This window comes from Strongylocentrotus purpuratus, unplaced genomic scaffold, assembly GCF_000002235.5.
Source record: "Strongylocentrotus purpuratus isolate Spur 01 unplaced genomic scaffold, Spur_5.0 spur5_scaffold_11, whole genome shotgun sequence".
NCBI classification, from domain to species: Eukaryota; Metazoa; Echinodermata; class Echinoidea; order Camarodonta; family Strongylocentrotidae; genus Strongylocentrotus; species Strongylocentrotus purpuratus.
Window position 1 is genome coordinate 359019 of NW_022145596.1, and position 23119 is coordinate 382137.

Below are 23119 nucleotides of genomic sequence, written 5' to 3' on the forward strand. Positions count from 1 at the left end.
CCCCAAAAAAAAAAAATAATAATAATAACAATAATAATAATCATAATAATAATAAATTAATTAATTATATAGTGCACAAGTACAAAAAGAAAATCAAAAAAATCAAGACACATAAGGTTTCATTATGGTATACTATTGCTGAGGGTGTTTGGACTGTTTTTAAGGTACAGAGTGTGGGTAATTTTACTAATGCCCGAAAAAATGATAGCGATATACTTCTTTATTGCTTGCAGCGAGGAGCCATTGCGGTCCTTCAACTCGGTGATTGCGGTGTATTATTTGTATACTTACTATTGCAGTCGACAAGATGGCTACTTTTAAGTTCAAATAGTAGATTGCTGTTGACACCAGGTCGTTTGTTGTTAAGTCTAAGCTCTCCTGAACCTCCCTGGCCCTGTACTACCACTGCATCTAACACTGTCAGGTTGTTCCTGTTATAAACAAACAAGTGGTAGGAAGATTAGTTCAAAGCTCATGTTCATGGCCGGCACTGTAACTGCACTGACAGAAGGTCACCCTGAACTTAGCAACATCTGAAATCTGAAAAGCACTAACTCCAAAAAATATTTACATATAGGATATAAACAGCTCCCCTTTCAAAGTATAACAGAAAACATATCTATGGAATATTCCTTGTCCCACAAATATTTGAAATAAACATGTGTAATTTAATACACCCAAACTCATGCATATATACAATGTTTCAATATTTTAAATTTAAGAAGCTAAAATGTAAGTCACAACAAGATGTTTATCTTATAAACTTTTGGAACTAATTCAAACCAAACAGAGACAAAGCTTTAGAGTACTTACCTAATTAAGATGAGGGAATATCTTTCTTTAGTATCAGTTGGTCTAAACCCTAGATGAACTGTAACATTCTGTTTAGGTTTGATACTAACAATGAGAGCATCTGGGCTTGTCTTCACACCTATCAAACTCTCTACTGCTTCACGCTGAGATTTGAGGCATTTTCCTGGTGATGACTGTAAACAAAAGAACAATGAACATTCAGTAAAACTTCCTCTTGACAGATTGATGAACAACTAGCTTTCAAAACAACATACTACTATGATACAAACATGATGTTCCAAGAGGCAAGCCCTTAAATATGAAAAAAGTAGCAATGATATACACTTAAAAATTACAGAGGCATTCATGTGAATTTTGAAATTGCCTCTAGAATAACTATAGAGTCAAGACATGACTGTAACTAATTTTGGTCTGATACCAAACCTTTATACACAAGATTACCTTTTACTAGATATATCTCTGAGTCTGACAGTTGAAATTTACTTCTGTTCAAGCTAATCACTAATCATTTTAGAATCTGCTTATTCAACAGTATATGTATATTGGCTGTCCCTATTCGTATTTGGTTTTAAACTATAACTAACAATTTGATAGAAACCGTATTGTATTAAAAGTAATACATAGATGGAGGGGGTGGGGGAATAACTTTACATAAAATATACATATAACTATGGATGAACCATTAATAGATGGTTAATCTTACCTTATCTTTAACATCAGCTAGAAAGAAGACTTCAGGATCATCAATTTCTATGAACTCTGGATCCATCTGTTCACTGCTGGCAAACAAAGATAACAATACGATTCATCAATATTCATGATTACACAAGATAACACTGAACTGGGAATGCAAGCTGTTCTCATACTCATATCCAAATGGGTGATGATGCAAATAATGAAGAGTTTGATCCAATCACTGTTATATTTCACAGAGTACACCTTCCTTAAATGAAAAGAGAGTCAGCAGGTAATATATATATCTGTAAAGCACTTTGAGAGGGTCTGCGGTCCTGAAAAGCGCTATATAAGAACTAGCTATTATTATTATTATTATTTGTTAATCAATTCTACACAGGGTATTTTGATTGAGTCACTAGATTATTAGAGACTGGTATTACCTTTCTGTAAGTAGATCTAATGCCCCTGCTGGATCCTGGTAAGCTGAGATGGGAAGTAGCTGAGCTACTACCAGTCTGTCTGTAGGATTCAATAGGGTCACCTCAGCAATCTAGAAATCAAGCAATACAAAAACAGACACTAACAAGAAAATATTCAGGAAACAGTTCATAAATACGCATCTAAACCTTTTAACCTTTAACGTATTACCACCCTACATCTAATCTGCCATAACTGTATACACTATAATTCTGCATCTAGTACTCAATTAAGTAACATATTGATGTATTATTGAAAAGATGTATACTTTTATAATGGACCTCATGAAGAGTTCAATTAAGCAAAATTTTTGTAAAACAGACATAAACAAGTTATCATCAGCATGAAATCTCAAATAACTTTCCATTCCAAACCGTAAACCATGTACAAATATATGGAGAACAAAGGAGACAGATTTTGTGTGTGGATGAAGTAAGACATCCTTTTTGTGGATGGCATATAAAAGGTAACTTACTGAAGTGTTGCCGATGTATGTGAGAGGAAACTTTGCTTCTTGTCTATCTGCTAGCGTAGGCCACTCTAACTCTGCCTGGACTGTAATAGGTATCTTCTTCACTAGGTTGCTATTCAGATACATCGTGGTGTTCACACTGGAAGAAAAGATCAAGATACATTGTGGTGTTTCAAGATTCAAGATTCAAGATAATTTATTGTCTGATTAAAATAATACAGAAATTCGTCCTCCACTGGCGAGTGACGTACATATACAAGCAACATAAACAATATATAAATACATTTGAGGATACAAAGAAAATACAACAATAATAATAATAGCAATAATAGCAGTAAAAAAACTGACATGTTAACTTGAAAGCTGGCATTAAAAATTGAATCTTGACAATGCAAGGAATGCATGAAATAAATGAATTAATGAGTTTACACTGTAATAAAAGTTTGAGATTGTTTGTGTCTTGATACAAACAGGTAGCCTAAATACAGAACTGTAATCATTCCAAACTGCAGTGATCCTATAAACATATCAAATCGATGCATAACATAATATACAAATATTAACCTTGTCAACTAACTACATCATTAATATATCATGGGTGGACTATTGTTTTGCACTTAGTTCTGAATGCATTCTTCATCTACATCAAGACAGGTTCATACATTCTAAGGTTTATTTATTTTCCACAACAAAAGTTTTAAAAAGTGTACAAATAAGTAAAAGCCCTGCAAGGCAACCAACTGTAACAAATCAATATACAATATATAAAGAAACAATTGATATGTGAACTCACCTTGTCTGTCCTGATTCTACCAGCTTGTACCATTTGTTACGCAGGTAGTTGTAGGAAAGCTTGTCAATGTCCTGTGTATCATCAGGCAAAGCAAGCGATGACAACCACATCTCAGATTCTATTAAGAAACAAGATAATCATAGACATTAATTTCATATCTGCCAATAAATGCTCTATCTTGGTGGTATTAATGTAAAGCACTTAGAAACTTGGAAATTGCAGATGTATTAGGCGCTTTATAAGCATACTATTGTTATTGTTATTATTATTATTATTAAACTCACAACTTAAGCAATAGGATATTTTTGATATACCACATCAGAATCTAACTTTTGTTTTGTAAATAAACCAAATTTGCCTTTTTATCAGCAAATCGACCTCCTTCTGCTGATGGGAAAATAGGTGGAGAAAACAATTTATATTTAAGAAAAGTCAGATGCGTCTTTAATTCCCGACTTACGTGGTGAGTTTGGTTGTAATCCTACATAACAGTCTGTAGCACACTGCTTCCTGGAATCAAAGACTATCCTCCCAATCTGTGACGAAAGAAACATAGTTATGAAAACCTTCAACTCATTTTTTCTCAAACTCATTCATTACTCCACTTAAAAAACAATCAATGGACAAACTTAAGACACCTATGAGCAACACGATACACTCTTGAAAGAAAGGTTAATACAGTACTATCAAAAATGTACTTTCAGTATTCTTGGCATGAATATGAGCAAATTATTCATACAGTTATTGTCATCTAAAATCATCATTATGATGAATGTTAATAGCATTTATTACTATTTTATAAATGTTTTACAACATACAATTCCTGTAATACTCCAACATCAACAATGAGCATAAGCTGTAATCAGTAATCTTCAATTACAATGTCAGGTGATAAACACAACAGATGATGAAATCTCAGTTTGACTAACCTTTTGTTTCTTGTGTGCATCTACTTCAACGTTGACTACTTTGACCGGTGGTTTGTAATAGAACCTATCATCGGGAGGGTCGGGCGCTATACTCTCTATTCTAAGCCGATGACTGAAGCTATTAGAAACAGTGAAGCTCTGAGACTGTGTATAACCCTGCACAAATAAACAAAGAGAGATAGTCAGCAACTTGACACAATACTGCATTACGAACCCTGCACAAACCAAGAGAGATAGATAGTCAGTAACGTGACACAATACTGCATTACTAACTCAAATTTTGATTAATGTAGAACAGATTTTATATCACATTGGAAGCAGTGGTAATATCGGACCAAACAACAAAAAGAGTAGTACATGGAAATTATCGTCTATTTATGTTTTTTGTCTTTCTTCACTAGTGGCTTTGCATCAATAAAAACTTAATGACATCATACTTGTATTTCTACTTATAGAAAATTAAGATACAATACACAATAATACATATATATATATATATATACACTATACACTATTTCATAAATATGAGAACGAGCATCCTATTTAATATACACAGATAAAAATATAAGTATAGTACTAAATATGTATAAATGTGAATGATATAATACTTACAGGGAATGATGGTTTCATAGTGATGTAATCTGGCCGTACACTGAGGTAGCCTTCTACAGTCTTCAAGGTAGCCATGATTCTTTTCTCTTCATACGCTGTCTTATAGATGACCTCACCTACAAACTGACCTTCACTTAGTGGTGCCGTCACCGTCACAACAAAGTTAGCTACATGACCAGCTGGTATAACAACCTAACAGAATGAAGGAGAGAGGAACGGTCTCAATACTACGCTTTCATAACATTATTATATCAACTGTTATCTTATGTCACATAATATCTTGTATGATCAGACATTTGCTGTAGCGACAATTGCTCTAGTTATATTTTGTCAAATGTACACGGTAAGGGTTGAAATTGGGTTTAGGTTAGGTTTATGGTTAGTGTTATGTAAGGTATAGCGTTGGATCTAGGGTTGAAGTTATGAATTTGGTTTATGCAAGAAATCACCCCGTCTCAACTGTCCTTTTGTCAAACAACCATTGTATGATGATGAAAGCATGTCAGCAAAGGAATTTAGAAGGAGAAGAAAACATACTACATCCTACAAAAGTTGATAAAAATTGCAAGTGTAACCTAGATTCCATCTTGCAAAACATTTATGAAGCATGGATTTAAACACATAAATTTCAATTCATTATAAATGGATAAACAGAAGCACTGAAATTAATGGCATAAAACTAATGGCATAAAGTGTGGCACATGAAAAGTGAAGAGCAGTACAATCTGACCATTGCTTGGGGTTGCATCATAATTAATGAAGGCAAAATCAGATCAACTAAATTATTAATGACTTACTGCTTTGGGTGAGGGTATGACCGTGTCTTCATTCCCATCCATGTTGCTATCATCTATTCTCTCTATACTCCTGAGTAACATGAAACACTTCTCTAATGTACACGAAAACATCTCTAATGGCACCTGTAATAAGAGAAGATAAAAACATAAATTTATGTCTCTACCTACCAATGTAGAACAATGCTTACTTTACAAAAGATGCTTCAAGTCTTTGAATGGCAGCATCTTGATATTACTTGAATAAAGAAATCTTTACTTTCTATCAAGATAACATGATCAAAGAATAATAACTATATTTGTTAAGTTATGATGAGCACATTAATGCTGGTGTCCTGATTCTTCTTCTTGTTCTGAGACCCTGCCTTGGTGACTAACTTTGCAGTGCATTGTCATGATTGTTCTTCTTCCATTTTGAGTACATACCTCTTTACAGAGTAGTATCATACTAACTGGGGTGTGTGCAGGTGGACCACGTACACCGGGGTTTCCCCCTACTCTTATACGAATAGTGCAGTGACTCTTCTCTACACTGGGCCTCTATTTAACGTCCTATCTGAGGGACGGAATGTTTTCCACTTAACATAGCCTGTGTCTATGAACAAGGGGAGGGGCACGTTAACACACAACACAGGCTTCAGTCATCCGCCTGGGTGGGATTTACAGCAGTCATTGTCACTACTCTTTAGTATCATACATGTATTTTATATTATTTATGACATAGGAAGCATATATGTACATGAAGAGAATCCAGTACCTAAAAATGAACTTACCTCCACAGGGTTATTGTTGACTACTTCTATCGATGTTGTTCTTGTATCTGTTACACTCATCGTACCAAAGTCAACCTTGTCCTTATCGGAGCTTATAGAAAACTGTTGATAAAAAGAAGTACTATGATAAGCAAAAGATACTGAATGATATACATTTCTAAATAACAGCTATATCAACTTTACTGACAAAAATTAGTAAGATCAGTATCAGTATTTCTCTTCAACAACATTCTTTTTCTTGTTCTTTTTTTAAATCCTAAGATAAAATGGTACTTACAAAAATTAAGTATATTCAATTCTAAAAGTGGCTAGCCTTTAACACTTCAACATCAGTCTCCCTATTCATTGAGACAGTCAAGATAATGATCAAATTCAGAGGGCATGATAACTGTAAAACTGTTTTGTTTTATAATAAAACATCAGTAAGAGCGAGAGCAAACAATTAAAAGTTTGCATCTTACACTTAAAGACTGTAAATCAGTAGATAGTTTCAAGGCCAGCCTGAAAACTTATCTAATGGCCAACTTTAACTAATATCATCTTTTTTTAAACCATGTATAATGTAATGTAATGTAAGCAAAATTATATCTAAGTATATTATGCAGCTCATTGTAAGCACCTTGAGCACCCTCTGGGTGAATATGTTGCGCGTTATAAATGTCTGTATTATTATTATTATTATTAAATTTCACTTTGCATAAAATAAGGTTTTACATCCCTAAAAAACCTGAACTAACCTTTAACTTGCCAGTATAGGCATAGATTGGAACGGTAAACACTGAAGCATTGGTGTTAAGTTTCAGTGTAGCAGACACAGGTTGAGATGCGTTTGCAGGGTTGAAGCGTAACACCAAATCACTGTATGTTTGTTGCGGTGTTATCGATACAGGTAGACTGACATTCATCACCTGTAAAGAAGAATAAGGGCATGTTATACAAAATTACAAACAAACAAACAAAATGTGTAATTGACACCTGGCTGGAATGCTCCCTAGGGAGTGGAGAATGTGCATACATTGTGTGCAGGTTAGCCTGAATCCGATGACCGGGGTAGTAATATATGTATCTGTAAAGCGCTTTGAGAGGGCCCTCGGTCCTGAAAAGCGCTATATAAGAACTAGCTATTATTATTATTATTATTATTAATAATAATAATAATAAAGTAATTTTTATATAGCGCATAATAATAATAAATTCTCTATGCACTTTACAACAATCAAATATACAATAAATTACATGATTGATCTAAAGATTTAATTATACATGAATTAACAGAAATACATATCGTATACAATGATGACAAAATAAGATATAATATAAATGATATAAACTTATGAACACAATTATAATAGTTATTATTGACTTTAAAATCATTGATAAAAAAATACAATTCTCACTGGCCAAAATGTCATGATCTTTTGTGCAATCCTTGACTATGCAATAAAATTTGGTTTGGGAGGATGTCGGTTTCAAAATATTAACATGAATCTGATTAGCCAAACTAAAAAAAAAAAACTGAAATGGCAGCTCAACGGGACAGTCTAGAGATGTATCAGGAAGCATGTCATGCTTTAAGGTTATCCCAAGGGCTCCCAACACTTTAGAGGAGCTTTAACAGGGATTACTGAAACGGTAAATGGAACATGATTTTCAAAGTATTATATCACGGTAGTCAATGTAGTTGATGTTAACAACTTTAATCGTTTAAAAATGTCTCCATGAGCCCAAATACTCACACTAAAAACCTCTTTAGCATCATCCACGAGCTTCATGCTATGCAGAACTATGGAGAAGTTGAAGAGATTTGTGAGTGATAGATTCCTCTCTGTCATACCTTTTGGAGGAGGGTCTGACAAGTAAAACAAGGTGTTGTTCCTACTGTACCTAAGAATACTGCAAGAAAATGGATGAAAAATAAATAAATTAAGGTCAAAACAATTGTAAGAATCAGATCATGAGGTACATGACAGCATGAAGGATAATACCGCATCTATTTAATATTCAAATGATCCTATTGGAAGGGGGTGTACAATCAGAACATTCTTTGCCAATCAGTCACTACTTGGAATCAAAATGAATTTTTAAAAACCTTCCATAAATTACACTGCCCTGCATTTTTTGGTGTGTTTCAGTAAATAGATCAATCTCAACATATTAAGGTATGCCATAGTAATAACAATTTACAAGGAGCAGTACTGCACAACACAACTTTCAAGAACCTCACTGATTACTGTGCTCTAACTTTCACAAATTGTGTAGACTTAAAGCTTAGATCGATGTCAATGTTGTAATAACTGGTCAAGTATGGAAGCCTGAGATTGGAAATGGTATTTGAATCTCTTACTTACCCTTGAAGTACATGTGCTTGATATGGAATCAGAAGTTTGAAGCCTTTTTCCTTCGTCTTTATAATGATCTTTCCTGACCAGAGTCTTGTATGATTGGCTCTTCTAGGGTGAAAGGTCAAATTGGCAACCCTGATGTGTGTGTCTGAGGGCCGCAACCCCATCGGACTGAAATCTATTGAAATAGCTTGGTTGGCTCTAACTAGGGATACAGACTGAAAAGAAGAAAAAATAGAAAAGAATAAGCTATTTGTGACATTCATTAGGAGGGGGTGGGGTGAGAAGAGGAGGTATTTAAGTCAAGACTGTGGAGGTGAAAGAACATTTTCAAGAACACAAAATAGTATCCACACTCAAAAGTGTTCCTGAATCTTTTGCAATTTCCAGTCATCTTGAATTGTTGATTCACTGTAAATCGATGTTGAGTAATTGTGAAACAATAAAAAACATAGTGTCAAGTTGCATATAAGCAAGAATCTGATTCAATAATAGACAATAAGACAACATTAAGTAGAAAATGCTTGACTTTTGGCATTATATTATAGGAACTATTTTTTAATGAACACATAGTTCTGATTCATTAGTAAATAACATAAATGTGTATGAATTTTTGATCAAATTTCAGTATATACCGGTGGAAGATCTTCAGTTATAAACACAACAAATTGATTTGATAATTATTAACCAGTATATGCACAAACTTTGGACCTAAATCAAGCAAATAAAGGGGGAATGGTCTTGGTTTATTAACGAACAGAAATGGCTGATTAGTTACTAACCGATATATGCACGACTTTTGGACCCGTATTTAGTAAATAGAGGGGAATGGTTTTCGGTTCATCTTGAGTGCGTAGAGTTCCAAAGTCCATCATTTCCAGAGAAGAATAAATACCAGGAACTGCAAAATGCAACATTGTTATCTCAGATTAACACATTTATACAGAAAAGGAAACAGAAGGGAAATCTGTACTTAAGCATTCATTTCAACATTTTCTCAACCATCACACTTAAATGTACCATATCGAACGGATAGCAAACATGAATAAGAAAGCAGGGCGCTATCTACAAAATGATATCATTTATTGCCAAACAAAATGACAAATGATTAACAGAGGTATTAATTATTCTACTGCAAATTTCAAAATTTGCTTTATCACTCCTGCAGAATTGATTGCAGATTTTTTTCTTTCTTTCTCTTCAGAACCTATTTGTTAAGAAGGGCTCCCACTTAGCCGAGTTGGAGCCATGAGTTGTGGCGAGCTGGCGCGATCTTATGGCAAGCAGTTTTATCAATAAAACATATTTCTTGATATCACAAATTCAAATTCTTGATATCACGAAATCGAATTCTTGATATCACGAAATCGAATTCTTGATATCACGAAATCGAATGCTTGATATCATGAATTACCATTGCTTTACAACGTAAAATTATTTCTTGATATCAAGAAATATGTTTTAATGATAAAACGGCTTGCCATAAGATCGCGCCAGCTCGCCACAACTCGGCGAAGTGGGAGCCCTGCTTAACGATGATTCATAATGTCAACAGTGTTAAATAGATTTGAACAAAAGTAGATGCTCAGTTTTAGGATTGAATACCTCTAATAGCTAGGAATTGACAAGCATCCAAACCCATTGAAACCCAAGAGAAGAAAACATTCATGCTCTTAATAAGATAAGATAGGCATGAATGAAGCAAAGCACTATATATGCCTGTTAAACAAGCAGAGCTACCATTCTGAAAACGCATTTACAAGGTCTCTTAAGATTCATAACAAATACTGAATAAATTACGACTCATTTATCACAAATATATTGAATTCTTACACCTTAAAAAGCTTACATTTTAAAGAGCAAAAATTTGTAGAATAGTACTTTAAAGTCTTCTTTGATTACATGAAAGGGAGCTAAAAAAATAAATTAGAACGGATTCACTGCATCTACATGTATGTACTATCAGGGATTGTGTATTCTTCATCCTTTATAGGCAGTAGATCACATAGGGGGCAGTGGAAAACAGACACCTGGTATAACATAAAGGAATAACTCTTGACACATCTGGGTGTAAACCAAGCAAGATTGTGTCTCTATGCCATGTCAGGTGTTACCACCATCGGTCCATGTTTATACAGGCGTATCACTAGCAAGGATACCATGACATAAGCAAACTTCTCCTATTACCCTGCACTCTCCCAGGTACCAATAACAATCCTCCTCAGTGCTTAGTCAGAATGGGGTGAACTCAGCTTTACCCCCTCTATAATGTATGTTAACCTAGTTTGAAGAATGTAGACTAACTTCCACTATTAAACTACTCTCACTATCCACTAATACGTGTTGGTCTACTTCGAAGAATCAACCCATTATATTATCTTTAGGAGGAGAAGAAAAGTTTGTAAGTCTAGGACACAGTCCACTATCTATAGTTTAAAGGCTATGTACTATTAAAGAACAGCTTAATTTACAGTACTTCCTTAGCATAGCAATACATCAAAGGAACCACCTCCCCAAAAATTAAAATTACAAAGTCAAATTTTCACCCCCCCCCCCCCCCCCCCCCCCCCCCCCCCACAAAAAAAAAGGTGGATGGCATAATAGCATCACCTCTTCATCAATAGAGTTAGGAATCACTCATTAAAACCCATTTTTCAAATGAAACCTGAATATTTTGAACTCATAAAGCAATGACAGTATTTCCTATTAAACACAACTACACCATGCCTGTGAAAAGATATATCTATCACTAAGACTTATGATCTATGGAAGTAGTTTTCCAATCTGAATTCATTCAAATTTGGTTTGAAAATTGTGATGGTTGACTTTTACATAGGTAAGCTAAACCCACTCCTTACAGGTCTCCTAATAAAAGAATACAATGATTCATATTCATTTCTTGTTGATCATTGTGGCTCGATTAAAAGATTTCAAAAATTTGACCTTTAATTCAAGAAACTACTCATTTATATGAATACTCTGGCATGTAAATAGAATGTTGGCTCATGTAGGCTATGCTTGACGATAAAGATCAGAAGTGTTCATGATTTTAGCACACATCACAAAATGGGAAGCAGACGTGTTCTATTTCCCAGGTTTGTAGGCATGGAGATTATTAGACACATTAAACATTTAACACAGACGTTCCATACCAGTATCTTTCCATGGTCAAACTCATGATTGCACATTAACCATTCTAGGGCAGTGGTAACAGAAGAAAAAACATGTAGGTTCATTCAAACCTGAGGCAATAAACTACTTCGACATAAACTCAGTTCTAAAATGAGATCAAGCGTATTAGGCCTATGTGCTATACACTTTTATACATGACCAGACAGAGATTGGTGAGTAGGCATTAAAGAGATATGAACAGACATTTCAACAACAAAATAATAGCATTTATAGAAAGTCACTGCAGTTTCTTCAAGCAGTTTTATCATGTAAGGATGGGTGATTTAAATGGAATACCTTTGTACAGAGAAGCAATGCATGTCGGCATCCTATTACAAATCTAGTAAAGGGAAGGAGATCCCTAATAATATCACTAAGACAACATTTGATTTCAAAGGGTGGCAATGAACATCTTTCACACAAATCAAAGCACTGGCCACCATTGCATACAATCCCTTAAAAATCATACAATGAAAATCTGTTTACCTGATGAAACCTCAACTTCTACAGGTAGCATAAGAAACTCTCCCTCTTCTGCCTCAAGAGGGCCTTGTTTAAGTGATGTACGGTTGGTCCTGATACGGATGAATGCCGTATGGTTGTTTTCAGTCCGACCCACAAAACTAGCCCTCATGACAGACTTGGTCTGGTATGGCGCTATCTCCTACGAGAAGACAAGACAGCAGAGCATGAGTCAGTCATAATAATCATACTACTGTTCACCTGTTTATAAAATAATGTTAGTTTGCAGTTTATATTGTGTTTTCAAAACATTGCTCCCATAGAGTTTTGCAAACATCTATGAAGCGATTGGCTTGGATAGATTACACTGAAGACTTTAGCAGTCTAGGAGGCTTTTCCATTTTCAGAAAAATGGAAAATACATGTCAATCAGTTTGTACCTCAAGTGAGGATTTTATTGATAATAAAAAGGCAGACTAATATTTAAGAATATAAGTACTCCTTAATCTTAATAAATCACTCTATACCGATATAAAAGTCAATTGTTATTGTAATAAAGAATTTTCCACACAAACCTAACCTGGTGCAATATCCAAAATGATGCAAAATAATTATTTTCTTGTAAAATATAACTTCACCATGTTGTATTCGATCCTTATTATTTCAAATATGCCAGAAAATTATAAAGCTACTGGTATCACATGCTTTGGTTACTATATTGATGATAAATCCTGAAATCACCTTGATACTTATATGAATTACTTTCTTCCATCTCATTATCTTTTTCTACTGGTACCACAGGTCATACATGTTAAAGGGACTATGTCCCATTTGCAGGCCAAAAAAATGGAAAGGTTAAATTCCAAAGGCATTTGAAAGATAATACTAATTTAGAACTTCCCTAAAGAAAGTGGGGCTTGAAAAAGTCTTCAAGTGGGAAAATAACGACTATTAGTTGTCAAATCGACTTAGGAGCTATAGGCCAATAAGTAATGGTCTTGATTTTCAGACCATTGTACCGAATGGTCATACGTTTTATGCTGCGCAAAGATTCAATCAGTTTAATTTTGGCCATCACAAGAAGTGGGTTATTGATGTAGGCAAATGCTCATGTACCCTTTACATTTCATTTTATGTATGTTATTACCAGAGAAGAAAAAAAGCCATTCAGTCACTCAATAGTGTCTGACAGTGAAGTCTAGCAAGTAAACGGGTTTCCTTGCATAATTTGAATATTAGCACACTGCTAACGTCTAAATTTCACAGATAGGACATACATGACATATTCATAATTACTGCAAAGTCCTACAGAATTTGAGGTTGCTGCAAAAGGGACATAGTACCTTTAATATGATGACAGCATATTTTCATACAGCACTACATTACAATACAAGAACATGGCGAAGTCACAGAAACTGGTCATGTGACACACTTTCTATGTTGAATGTTCTTCATCCTAGCCAAATCTGATACAATATCATCGTGTATAGATGATTCCCACACGCAAATTGCAAATCTTCCAATCTTCACAACTTCTTCTGACCCACTACCCTGCATGTAAGGACATGCCCACTACCCTGCATTTAAGGACTTACTCACTTCCCTGGACGGAGGGACTTATTCACTACCCTGGATGTAAGGACTTATTCACTACCCTGGACGGAGGGACTTATTCACTATCCCTGCACGTAAGGACTTACCCACTTCCCTGGACGGAGGGACTTATTCACTACCCTGGATGTAAGGACTTATTCACTACCCTGGGCGGAGGGACTTATTCACTACCCTGGATGTAAGGACTTACTCACTTCCCTGGACGGAGGGACTTATTCACTACCCTGGATGTAAGGACTTATTCACTACCCTGGACGGAGGGACTTATTCACTACCCTGGATGTAAGGACTTATTCACTACCCTGGGTGGAGGGACTTATTCACTACCCTGGATGTAAGGACTTATTCACTACCCTGGGCGGAGGGACTTATTCACTACCCTGGATGTAAGGACTTACCAACTACCCTGGATATAAGTACTTGCCAACTACCCTGGATGTAAGTACTTACCAACTACCCTGGATGTAAGGACTTACCCACTACAATGGATACAAGGTATCACTCATTAGCCCTACATGTAGATGTTCAACTTACCCACTGGTTTCTGGGTGCTTCTTGTGAACCTGATGGTAACTCTAGATGCAAGTCTCCCCCACTACTGTACATTTCTGTAACCTGTAAAAGTAATAGGTAAGAAGCAAAACAAAAAATGATAATTAAAACAAACAAACAAAAAAACATTACAGATTTACAGGCACTCTTATGTTTATCAAATGATACCCATATCCAAAGAATAAAAGTGTACAATAAGTTGGTAGGGAGAAACTTACAGCAAGACTTACTTTAAATGGTACTGACAAATTTATACCAATTTCCGTTTCAATTCTTTTTGCACCGATAACTTGTCATTATCATGTCACATTTAAGTTGGGACAAAATTAAACTTCAAAGCGTAATGGACGACATACTTTTTCCAGACGACATAACTTCCAATGCAACATCTACCATCTTGATTCTAGGCCATAGACTTACCATGAGAGCTGAACTAAAAGGGTTGTGCATTTTAATTAAAGGTGAAAAGCTGCTGTTGAGGGGGACTCTGGCGCCCAAGAACGGACGCAATCGGTATGGATTGGGTACACCTGTGCCGAACACCTGGAGAAAACAAAGTATATAAAGAAACTGTTATTCTTATCTTGACATAAAAAGAGTTTGTCTTAAAGGCCCACTGCACTACTTGTAGCTACTTGCGCCCTCTATATAACAAACAATGACTAATCGGTGACCATTGGTCCCCCATGATCCTCTTTTTCTTATGTTAACTGAGAACTGAGTTGATGAGATAACCACCTGTCCAGTGACCTTGCAGGGCAGTCTAATCCCTCCTGTAAACTACGGCAGATAAGCTTTAACATATGCATTATTATTGAATTGTCTTCTCCATCACCTTCTCATTCATAACATTCTCCTATTGTGCAATCGATTCAACATTTCTTGTAATATAACTTATATAGCTATACCTTAATATACAGTGAGCCTCTCCAGTTACAATCTATTGTACTATCATAATTTCAAATTTTAAACCCTTCCAAGATCAAATAGAAATGATTTACAATGCTCACAGCTCTGCATTTTTAAATGAACATAAATGTAATCATACATGTTCTTTTTCAGGTTATACGTTTGGTGAAGCAAAAGACCCTCTCATCTGAAAAACATTACAAATAAACTTTTTCAAGTCGTTCTTTCTCACCTGATATGGTGTTGTACCAGCACTTGTGCGAATAAAAATGGTGTTTTCTACATTTCCAGGCAATCTTGCTAAAAAGACTACATCAAACGTAGTGTTCCCATCTTGTGGTAAAACCTAGAAGAAGAAAAAAAGGAAAAAGGCATTCTTACCGATTGAGACATCACAGGGCAAATCATAGTATTGTTGGACATACTTAAAGTGTCATGATATTATCTATAAATATTAAGTGTAGAAACAAATTATGTGAATGAATGAATGACAATTATTTTATAGCTATCACTGTTTTACTTTTTCACTTTAAATAGAAATTCTGATCATCTGTAGATAAAAGATATACCACACTTTCTTCGGAGCAGGTATCATGTGATTTCTATAGAAATATTTGGCAATTTTCATTGACTATCCTTGTATTTTTGCTTTCTTTAATAAGGGAACAAGAAACATGATAATGTTTTCATACAATAATGAACCTTCACTCATATACAGTTAACAACTATACCTCTTGTTAATTTGATGGTTTTTTGTTTTTCATAACTCAAGAATGAAAGGTGGACTGGTTGATTTAGGATCTTTGTTTGAATACTTTTAGATGTTAGCTTTAATATGTCACATATTAAAGAAAAATAAGTCAGGACCAATCAAATTGTTCAGTATGGTAAGGAGTATCAATACAGTATATTAGTTGTTAACTGTACAATGTATACCTCACACAATATTGTTATTAAAACAGTCTCCATGAAGTAATAAGGAAATCACCTACTTTATATCACAAAAAGTTGAAAGAGAACCACTTAGGTAGTGACCATGGCAAAATTATAATGATTTACTCATTTTGTCCATTATTTATATTTGCCCCCCCCCCCTCCTTGAACAAAAAAAACAAACATGTGTACAAGTATGTTACATTTGAAATTTTGAATAAAGACTGTACATGTAGTTTGATTCATTTGTTCCCTGGTGATGCATTACTCATCCTGAGTCAAAGTTGGCTGAGTTGAGAAATGATGCATGACTATTCTACAGTCACTGTCAACTCCAACTGAAATATAGTAACACACTTCCTTCCACCAATACAAAATAATAAGAGCTGAGAGTAACGTACAAGAAGCTATGGAAAATATAAATAAATACAAAACCTGAAAATGTTTAAACAAAATATCCTAAATGCCATCTAGCAATCTTTGATTTTTCTTTTCTAATCTACAGTTAGCCATATATCTGAAAATTCATCTTATATTATTCCTGTCTTGCCCAAATAAACTAACATATTTCATTTATTTTCTTTTCAACTTATTATCTCTAGACAAATATATTTTGCAAACAAGACTATTTCTTATAACACATACAAGAAAATAAAGGTGTTCTGTAGCATATCTTTTCATAAGTATGAATATTGTTGATTTGATTTTTTTGGAAAAAAACATCAGTGTAAATGTATATCTCACTTAAACGATAAAAGAATATGATTGGTAATACACCTTACAGTGGCATATTGGCCTGTACTTATAGTGAAGAAGAAAGCTTTTAGAGGATCAGGTCACGAATAAAGAGAAAAAACAATATGTAACAATTTTGGCCTATGGTGTATGGATTACTACCATTTGTTCCTGATGGTTAGAATGTTTATCATACACTACCAACTCTTTTTTGCCAAGGCCAACAAAGTGTGGGGGACATCATTATTAACTACACCACAGAGAGGAAGAAGCTGTTCCTGTTTCAGATAACTTAGTTCACTTTTCCAAGTAAAAGTTAACTCAATTTGCTCACTTCAAAGTATTGAATATAATGGTGTAGAGAGGAAGAGGAAGTCTATCAATTCTTCATGAGTTCTGCAATCCCTCAATCATTAGGCTACTACTCATTTCACCTCTTCCTCCTCCTCCTTCTTAGTGAGTAATGATTGTATTAGACCCTTGATATCATTGCCATTCAATCAACCTAACCAAACAATACCATTCAAATCAACAAACATTATCACAACAAACATCCTTCCTTTATACAAAAGCCAGTGAGACCAGACTGCTATATTTCAAGGTTATGAATTCAAAAGTTAGTGTGTAGCTGAGGACTAGAGTAAACACAAGTACATGTCAATGTGGATTTAAAAAGGAATGACTAATTGACAATAAATTTCACATCAAATGTGAGCAAGACAGGAAGAAAATATAATGCTCCCACCTTCACTAGACTACATGTAGGCCTTCTATTCATACACACCACCCCATTATAAGAACTCAAATCCCATTATAAAGCTAAGCTTTATCGCATCATAGGCTTCATTATATTGCTCTACCACTAACTCAATTTTAAGAGTTATGTGCTTTATTAAAACAGCACTTTATTACAGAACCCTTGACAAAATTGCAGAAACTCTATAAAATATATTGATAACATGGAGTTACTAGTAACTGATAACAACAAATAAGATGACACACACACACTGTCCAAGCACACAGTACAAGCGGTTTTCACACTCACACAAACAAAACACACAAACCCACGTTTACCCACATGCATGTAGACACACACCCCCATACACACACAGTAAACAAATACTGCTAGGAATATATTTCGATGATTTGCACCAATAGTTCACAATGTAAACGTCCAAAGTCTGCTTAATGAATCGTCTCACAACAAACAGTGAGTGGGTAAGCTTTGCCATGAATCATGCATCACAATCGGATTATTAGCTTCTTTTCCCTCAAGCCTGCTTTGAGGCAGAGCAACATGGAGAGAACTAATTCTCCAGATTTAATGGGTGTTCAATACCAATCCCAAATTACACACAACTGCATGGACTGATGAAATATGCATAGCTTTCCCCGGCTCTGAGCTGATCTTCAATCACCTAGATTGGTGGATTATTTATTTATAGAAAAAAATGCACTTTCAAAATACTCACTGATTGTTTTCATACACAATATACAATCCAATTTAAAACTGAACATTTTTCAAGTGTCAAAGCAATTTAATCCCCTATTCCACCTTTTCTCCTATCCACTTAATAATTGGATATGAGAACTGGGAATGATTAAGGTCTCAGCTTAGGATTGTCTGTTTTTCATTATATATCAGTAAATGTTAATGTAAACATTAACTATTTCTTAAATCAGGCTACGTACACCTCCACACTCTAACCAGATGTAAATGAAAAACTTTCCACTGTAAAAGCTTAGACATTGATCAGACAATATTCCATGAAGATATGCTTCCAAGTTGACAGTAGTGCACCTCTACCCTCAATATTATGTATATAGTTATAAACAACCCCATCCTCTGCCCCCCCCCCCCCTAAAAACATAAAGACAAGACTGACTGATCATGAAAATCTTGAATATGACCTTTGTGCCCTTGAGATGTAGTTAAGCTTCTACATGTAGGTCAACAACTGATATTATTGAGATTTATCAAACATGGTCACATATGAAGGCCTACATGTAAGTTAGCCTAATAACAGATGTTTCTAGAGTACTTATCATACGAAAATTTGCAACTCATTGAATGATGAAAATAATAGCAGTCAACATGTAATATTTATATCAACAAATGATGATTGTTGATGAATCTACATGCCACTATAAAATGCTTGAAAATTATTCTGTATGAAAAGATTTAGGTTTACTGGCATATCTTTTACAGGTAAGACCATGTAAAGGCCCGCCTCCTTTTTTCTTTTTTTGTAATTTTTGTAATTTTTTTAAAAAAGAAAAACAATATGATAAACACAGTGCTAAAATAATCTTTTTCTGATTTATTTATTTTTTTAAAGAAAAAAAGGCCCTCCTCCTTCCTACTTTTCAAAAAGGCAGAACGCTAAACATGTTTTTTTTTATTTGGCCTAACAGTATGCTGATCTAAGGACTTTATTTTTAGAACTCATCTTCTAACGACATCACATAAAAAAAAAATGTCTTACTAAATAATAAGAGCAATCATAGTCTAAGAACTGGACTTTGAACAGCCATCAAGCAATTATTGTGACAGACTGATCAATAGATATTACAGGAGACAAAGTCAGCCAGTGTCTGAATCAAAAAATTTCCAATGAACTTTGGCCACCTCTGACTACAGCACTCATGCTGATTATCAAAACTAACAAGGAGGCGTGTTTTGCTCATGCATAATAATAAAAATAATAATAAATAGTTTCTTTATAGCACTATATCCAATTTACAATTGATCAAAGTGTTTTACAAAACAAATAAGTCAATAAATGCATGTCTCCTTATATGTAGATGCAAGTACATGTTATTACATTCAGAAATCTTAAAATCATATCCTTCTTATCTGATGTAATTTCATTGTTTTTGTTATGTTCCTACTCCATTGCATGATCAGCAAATTTCCAGTTTCCGATGTTAGTTCACTAAAGGAAACCTCTCTTCTCGACCTCTCTATACATAATCTCCCTAGATCTTTTACAGGTTCATTGCCATGGGGGGGGGGGGGGGTGTATGAGAGAGGGAAGAGTAGCCAACTTCCGGATTAAAATCGACTTCCTCAGACATATTAAGGATAGCAGTGACATGAGTCTGAAATTAGACAGTGATTCTAAACACTACCTGGTTGGGCTGTATGTTATCAAGTATTTACTTGGCACACACCCAGCCCTGGATGGATGGAATACATTAAACTATACATAGGCCTACTATGTCAAATTAACTCTCACTTCTCCCCTCTCATCATTCTAAGATCTGTGAGTCACGCTATAAAATGCATTTAGGAAGTTTTTAGCTGATCATGAGATATGAATAGAATCAGCCTTCAACCAGGTCATATTACATCACTATGAACCTACTCTCAAGCCTTACCTTGAGGAGCTTTTACTAGACCTGATGTTCTACTTGTTTCAACTGACCATCAAAACAAATCTCATCATGGCTAGACTACTGGACATTTGTAATTTCCCAATTTGAGAGGAAACTCTAAACTCTTTGATTAAGTCTATTTGTCAGTTTTAAATTTATGATTTTAAACTCTGCTAGGTATAATGGATTTACCATTAAACAGTAGGCCTTAAGTTCAAACTTTTTTTCCATTTTAAACCCAACCTTCCTTTTAAAATCATAACAACAAGAAGATCCCAATTCAGTTAAGTCAGTATGATACTACGCAGTTAAGGGTTGGTCATATGTCAACATGCTCCAAAGAAAAGGAACCTTTTCAATGAGTCTGTAAGGTATTTCTACGAGCTGGATATGGACAATGGTATATACTTCTGCATTCCACAGACCTGGTGAAGAGTCATACATGCATATCCAATGACTGCTGACTGACTTACGATTCTCCACACCTTACCCATGTCTGATACTCCCAATCCAATATCAACCAATCAGTCTCCACCTTGGTACAGAGCAACTGATTGACAATTATAATCTTAAACTTTGTTCTTACCTTTTCTTGAAAAAACGAACAATGAAAGTGTGGTGTTGTTCCTGAGATGGACAGCATTCGCATGTTTTCATGATGCGGGTTGAACACCCTAACCGTTCTTATTTCTGGCATGCCCACCGCACTGAAAAATAAAAGAAGAAAAAACACAACATACTTCTATTAAGGCTGAAAAGTTTCATTTTATATAGCCATGTAGTGTATTTTCTTTGGGTAATTCATAACAAAGTTTCGAAGAATATTTGAAGCTGCACATTTCAAACACAATTAAAAAAACGTTTGGAAACCCTATCAAAGAGTGCTGACTATTAGAAATACTTTCATTGAGGTTGAAAAATATGTTAAATTCAAGAGAATACCAAACATCTTCTATGAAAGACTAAGTTGAGGAATTAATTACATACTCTGCTTTCCCATGAGCTTAAGCAGGGCTCCCACTTAGCCAAGTTGGAGCCTCAAGTTGTGGCGAGCTCGGGCGATCTTATGGCAAGCAGTTTTATCATAAATCGAATTCCTGATATCACGAAATCTACTTCTTGATATCAAGAATTACCATTGCTTTACAACGTAAAATTATTTCTTGATATCAAGAGTTGATTTCTTGATATCAGTTAATAATAAAACGGCTTGCCATAAGATCGCGCCAGCTCGCCACAACTCAAGGTTCCAACTCGGCTAAGTGGGAGCCCTGCTTTACAATGAAGTGTAGGCCTACCAAAACATGGGGATATTAATAGAATTAACAGATTTATACTGGCAAAACAGCCTGACATTATTTACACTTGATCATAGTAATGATCATATTAGTGTTTGTACAATTTTCTTGCCAAAAAAAATAATGGAGGAGTTGCTTCCTTCTACGCCCATATAAAGAAGACTAGGATAGTAAAAGCAAAGCAATTTTTATTTCATCTTCAGTTCTCAGACATTTCCTGGCTGGTTTCTCTTCATTGTTTATTCAGACTCCTCTCAAAAGATGTTCCCTTACTGGCGATACACAGTGCATGTTTAGTCTGTAAATACACATCTCTTCTTTCATGTTTTCTTTTTAGTAATGTATGAAACCACAAAGATAACACTATATTGCTCAAGCAATACAATGTACACAAATATGCATGAGCTAAGTTTCAAAGTCAAAAAGGTAGTTCTTCTGCAATGAAGAAACATTGAAAGAGCTTAATTTTCATTCGTGATGACAGAAACAGTGGCAGACAGGAGGGGTTTCTAATACCATTCATTCATTGACACCCTTTTTCCTCTTTCCCAGTACTTTCTTGAATGGACACGTAGACTGGATGATTGAATACAGTATGCCAATTTCTGGTAGAGCTTCCTTGTTCCATTAGGATTCAGGACTATAACAAACTCACTCATAATTGATTCATTAACTTCATAAATGGGAGATAAAGAATACACAACTCCTACTGAATGTCTCATAACAGACACTTTAAAGAGAGTGGTCTTAAAAACCCTGAAAATGCGGGATATCAAGAAACAATAAATGGCATATTGTCATAAAAGTCTACCACAAGCCAATAAGCCCACTGCATTGTGAGCACAAAGAGAAACATACACTGTACATGTAGCTGCAGTGGATAAAATATAGGCAAAGGCCCCTGGTTTGCAAACAAAATTATCCTGTAATACATCATTGTTTTATTCAGAGTTCTTAAATTTAATTTTCTATCTTTTCTCTTTCTCTTTCTTTCTCTTTTCATCTATCTCTGCCGTGAATTCTGAGAAGTATTCAACCAGAAAGTAATTGTTCATACATGTAGATCATTATGTCTGATCCCTTGATTGCATGTCATGCTAGATAGCAATTAGAGTTCAAGTATTATCCAACAGTTTAACCCACACAGATGTAAATGTAGGCCTCTATATGTTTATTATATGCTGTTTCTGAATAATTTCTGTATAAATAAGGGTATTACATGTACCATCTTCGCTTCTATAATTTGATATTCTGTTAGGGGTTGTATGTCATCCAATATTAATAATGACTGCACCAAGGTTACACTAATACGCCATACACAGGAGGCAGGCAACGAGCACACAACCCTGAATCTCCATTTATGAAATCATACAATTCCTGTCTG

At 34.8% G+C, this 23119-nt stretch overlaps 1 protein-coding gene across 4 annotated transcripts in view; it reads right to left on the minus strand.

Moving 5' to 3' along the window:
• The window catches only part of LOC590415 (transmembrane protein 131), a 35653-nt gene that overhangs the window by 11513 nt on the left and 1021 nt on the right, over positions 1-23119 (minus strand). For 3 of the 4 annotated variants that reach the window (XM_030980257.1, XM_030980256.1, XM_030980254.1), the window contains exons 2-21: positions 21024-21144; positions 15624-15737; positions 14903-15025; positions 14465-14545; positions 12341-12518; positions 9466-9584; positions 8690-8901; positions 8078-8234; positions 7079-7249; positions 6342-6443; positions 5572-5694; positions 4775-4966; positions 4163-4318; positions 3694-3769; positions 3234-3351; positions 2444-2579; positions 1932-2041; positions 1517-1592; positions 814-986; positions 292-431 (exon numbers count right to left, since the gene is read on the minus strand). In XM_030980257.1, the coding sequence (XP_030836117.1) occupies positions 292-431; positions 814-986; positions 1517-1592; positions 1932-2041; positions 2444-2579; positions 3234-3351; positions 3694-3769; positions 4163-4318; positions 4775-4966; positions 5572-5694; positions 6342-6443; positions 7079-7249; positions 8078-8234; positions 8690-8901; positions 9466-9584; positions 12341-12518; positions 14465-14545; positions 14903-15025; positions 15624-15737; positions 21024-21144 (2678 nt within the window). The remainder of the gene's footprint in view (positions 1-291; positions 432-813; positions 987-1516; positions 1593-1931; positions 2042-2443; positions 2580-3233; positions 3352-3693; positions 3770-4162; positions 4319-4774; positions 4967-5571; positions 5695-6341; positions 6444-7078; positions 7250-8077; positions 8235-8689; positions 8902-9465; positions 9585-12340; positions 12519-14464; positions 14546-14902; positions 15026-15623; positions 15738-21023; positions 21145-23119) is intronic. The other variant, XM_030980255.1, reaches the window with a different exon arrangement.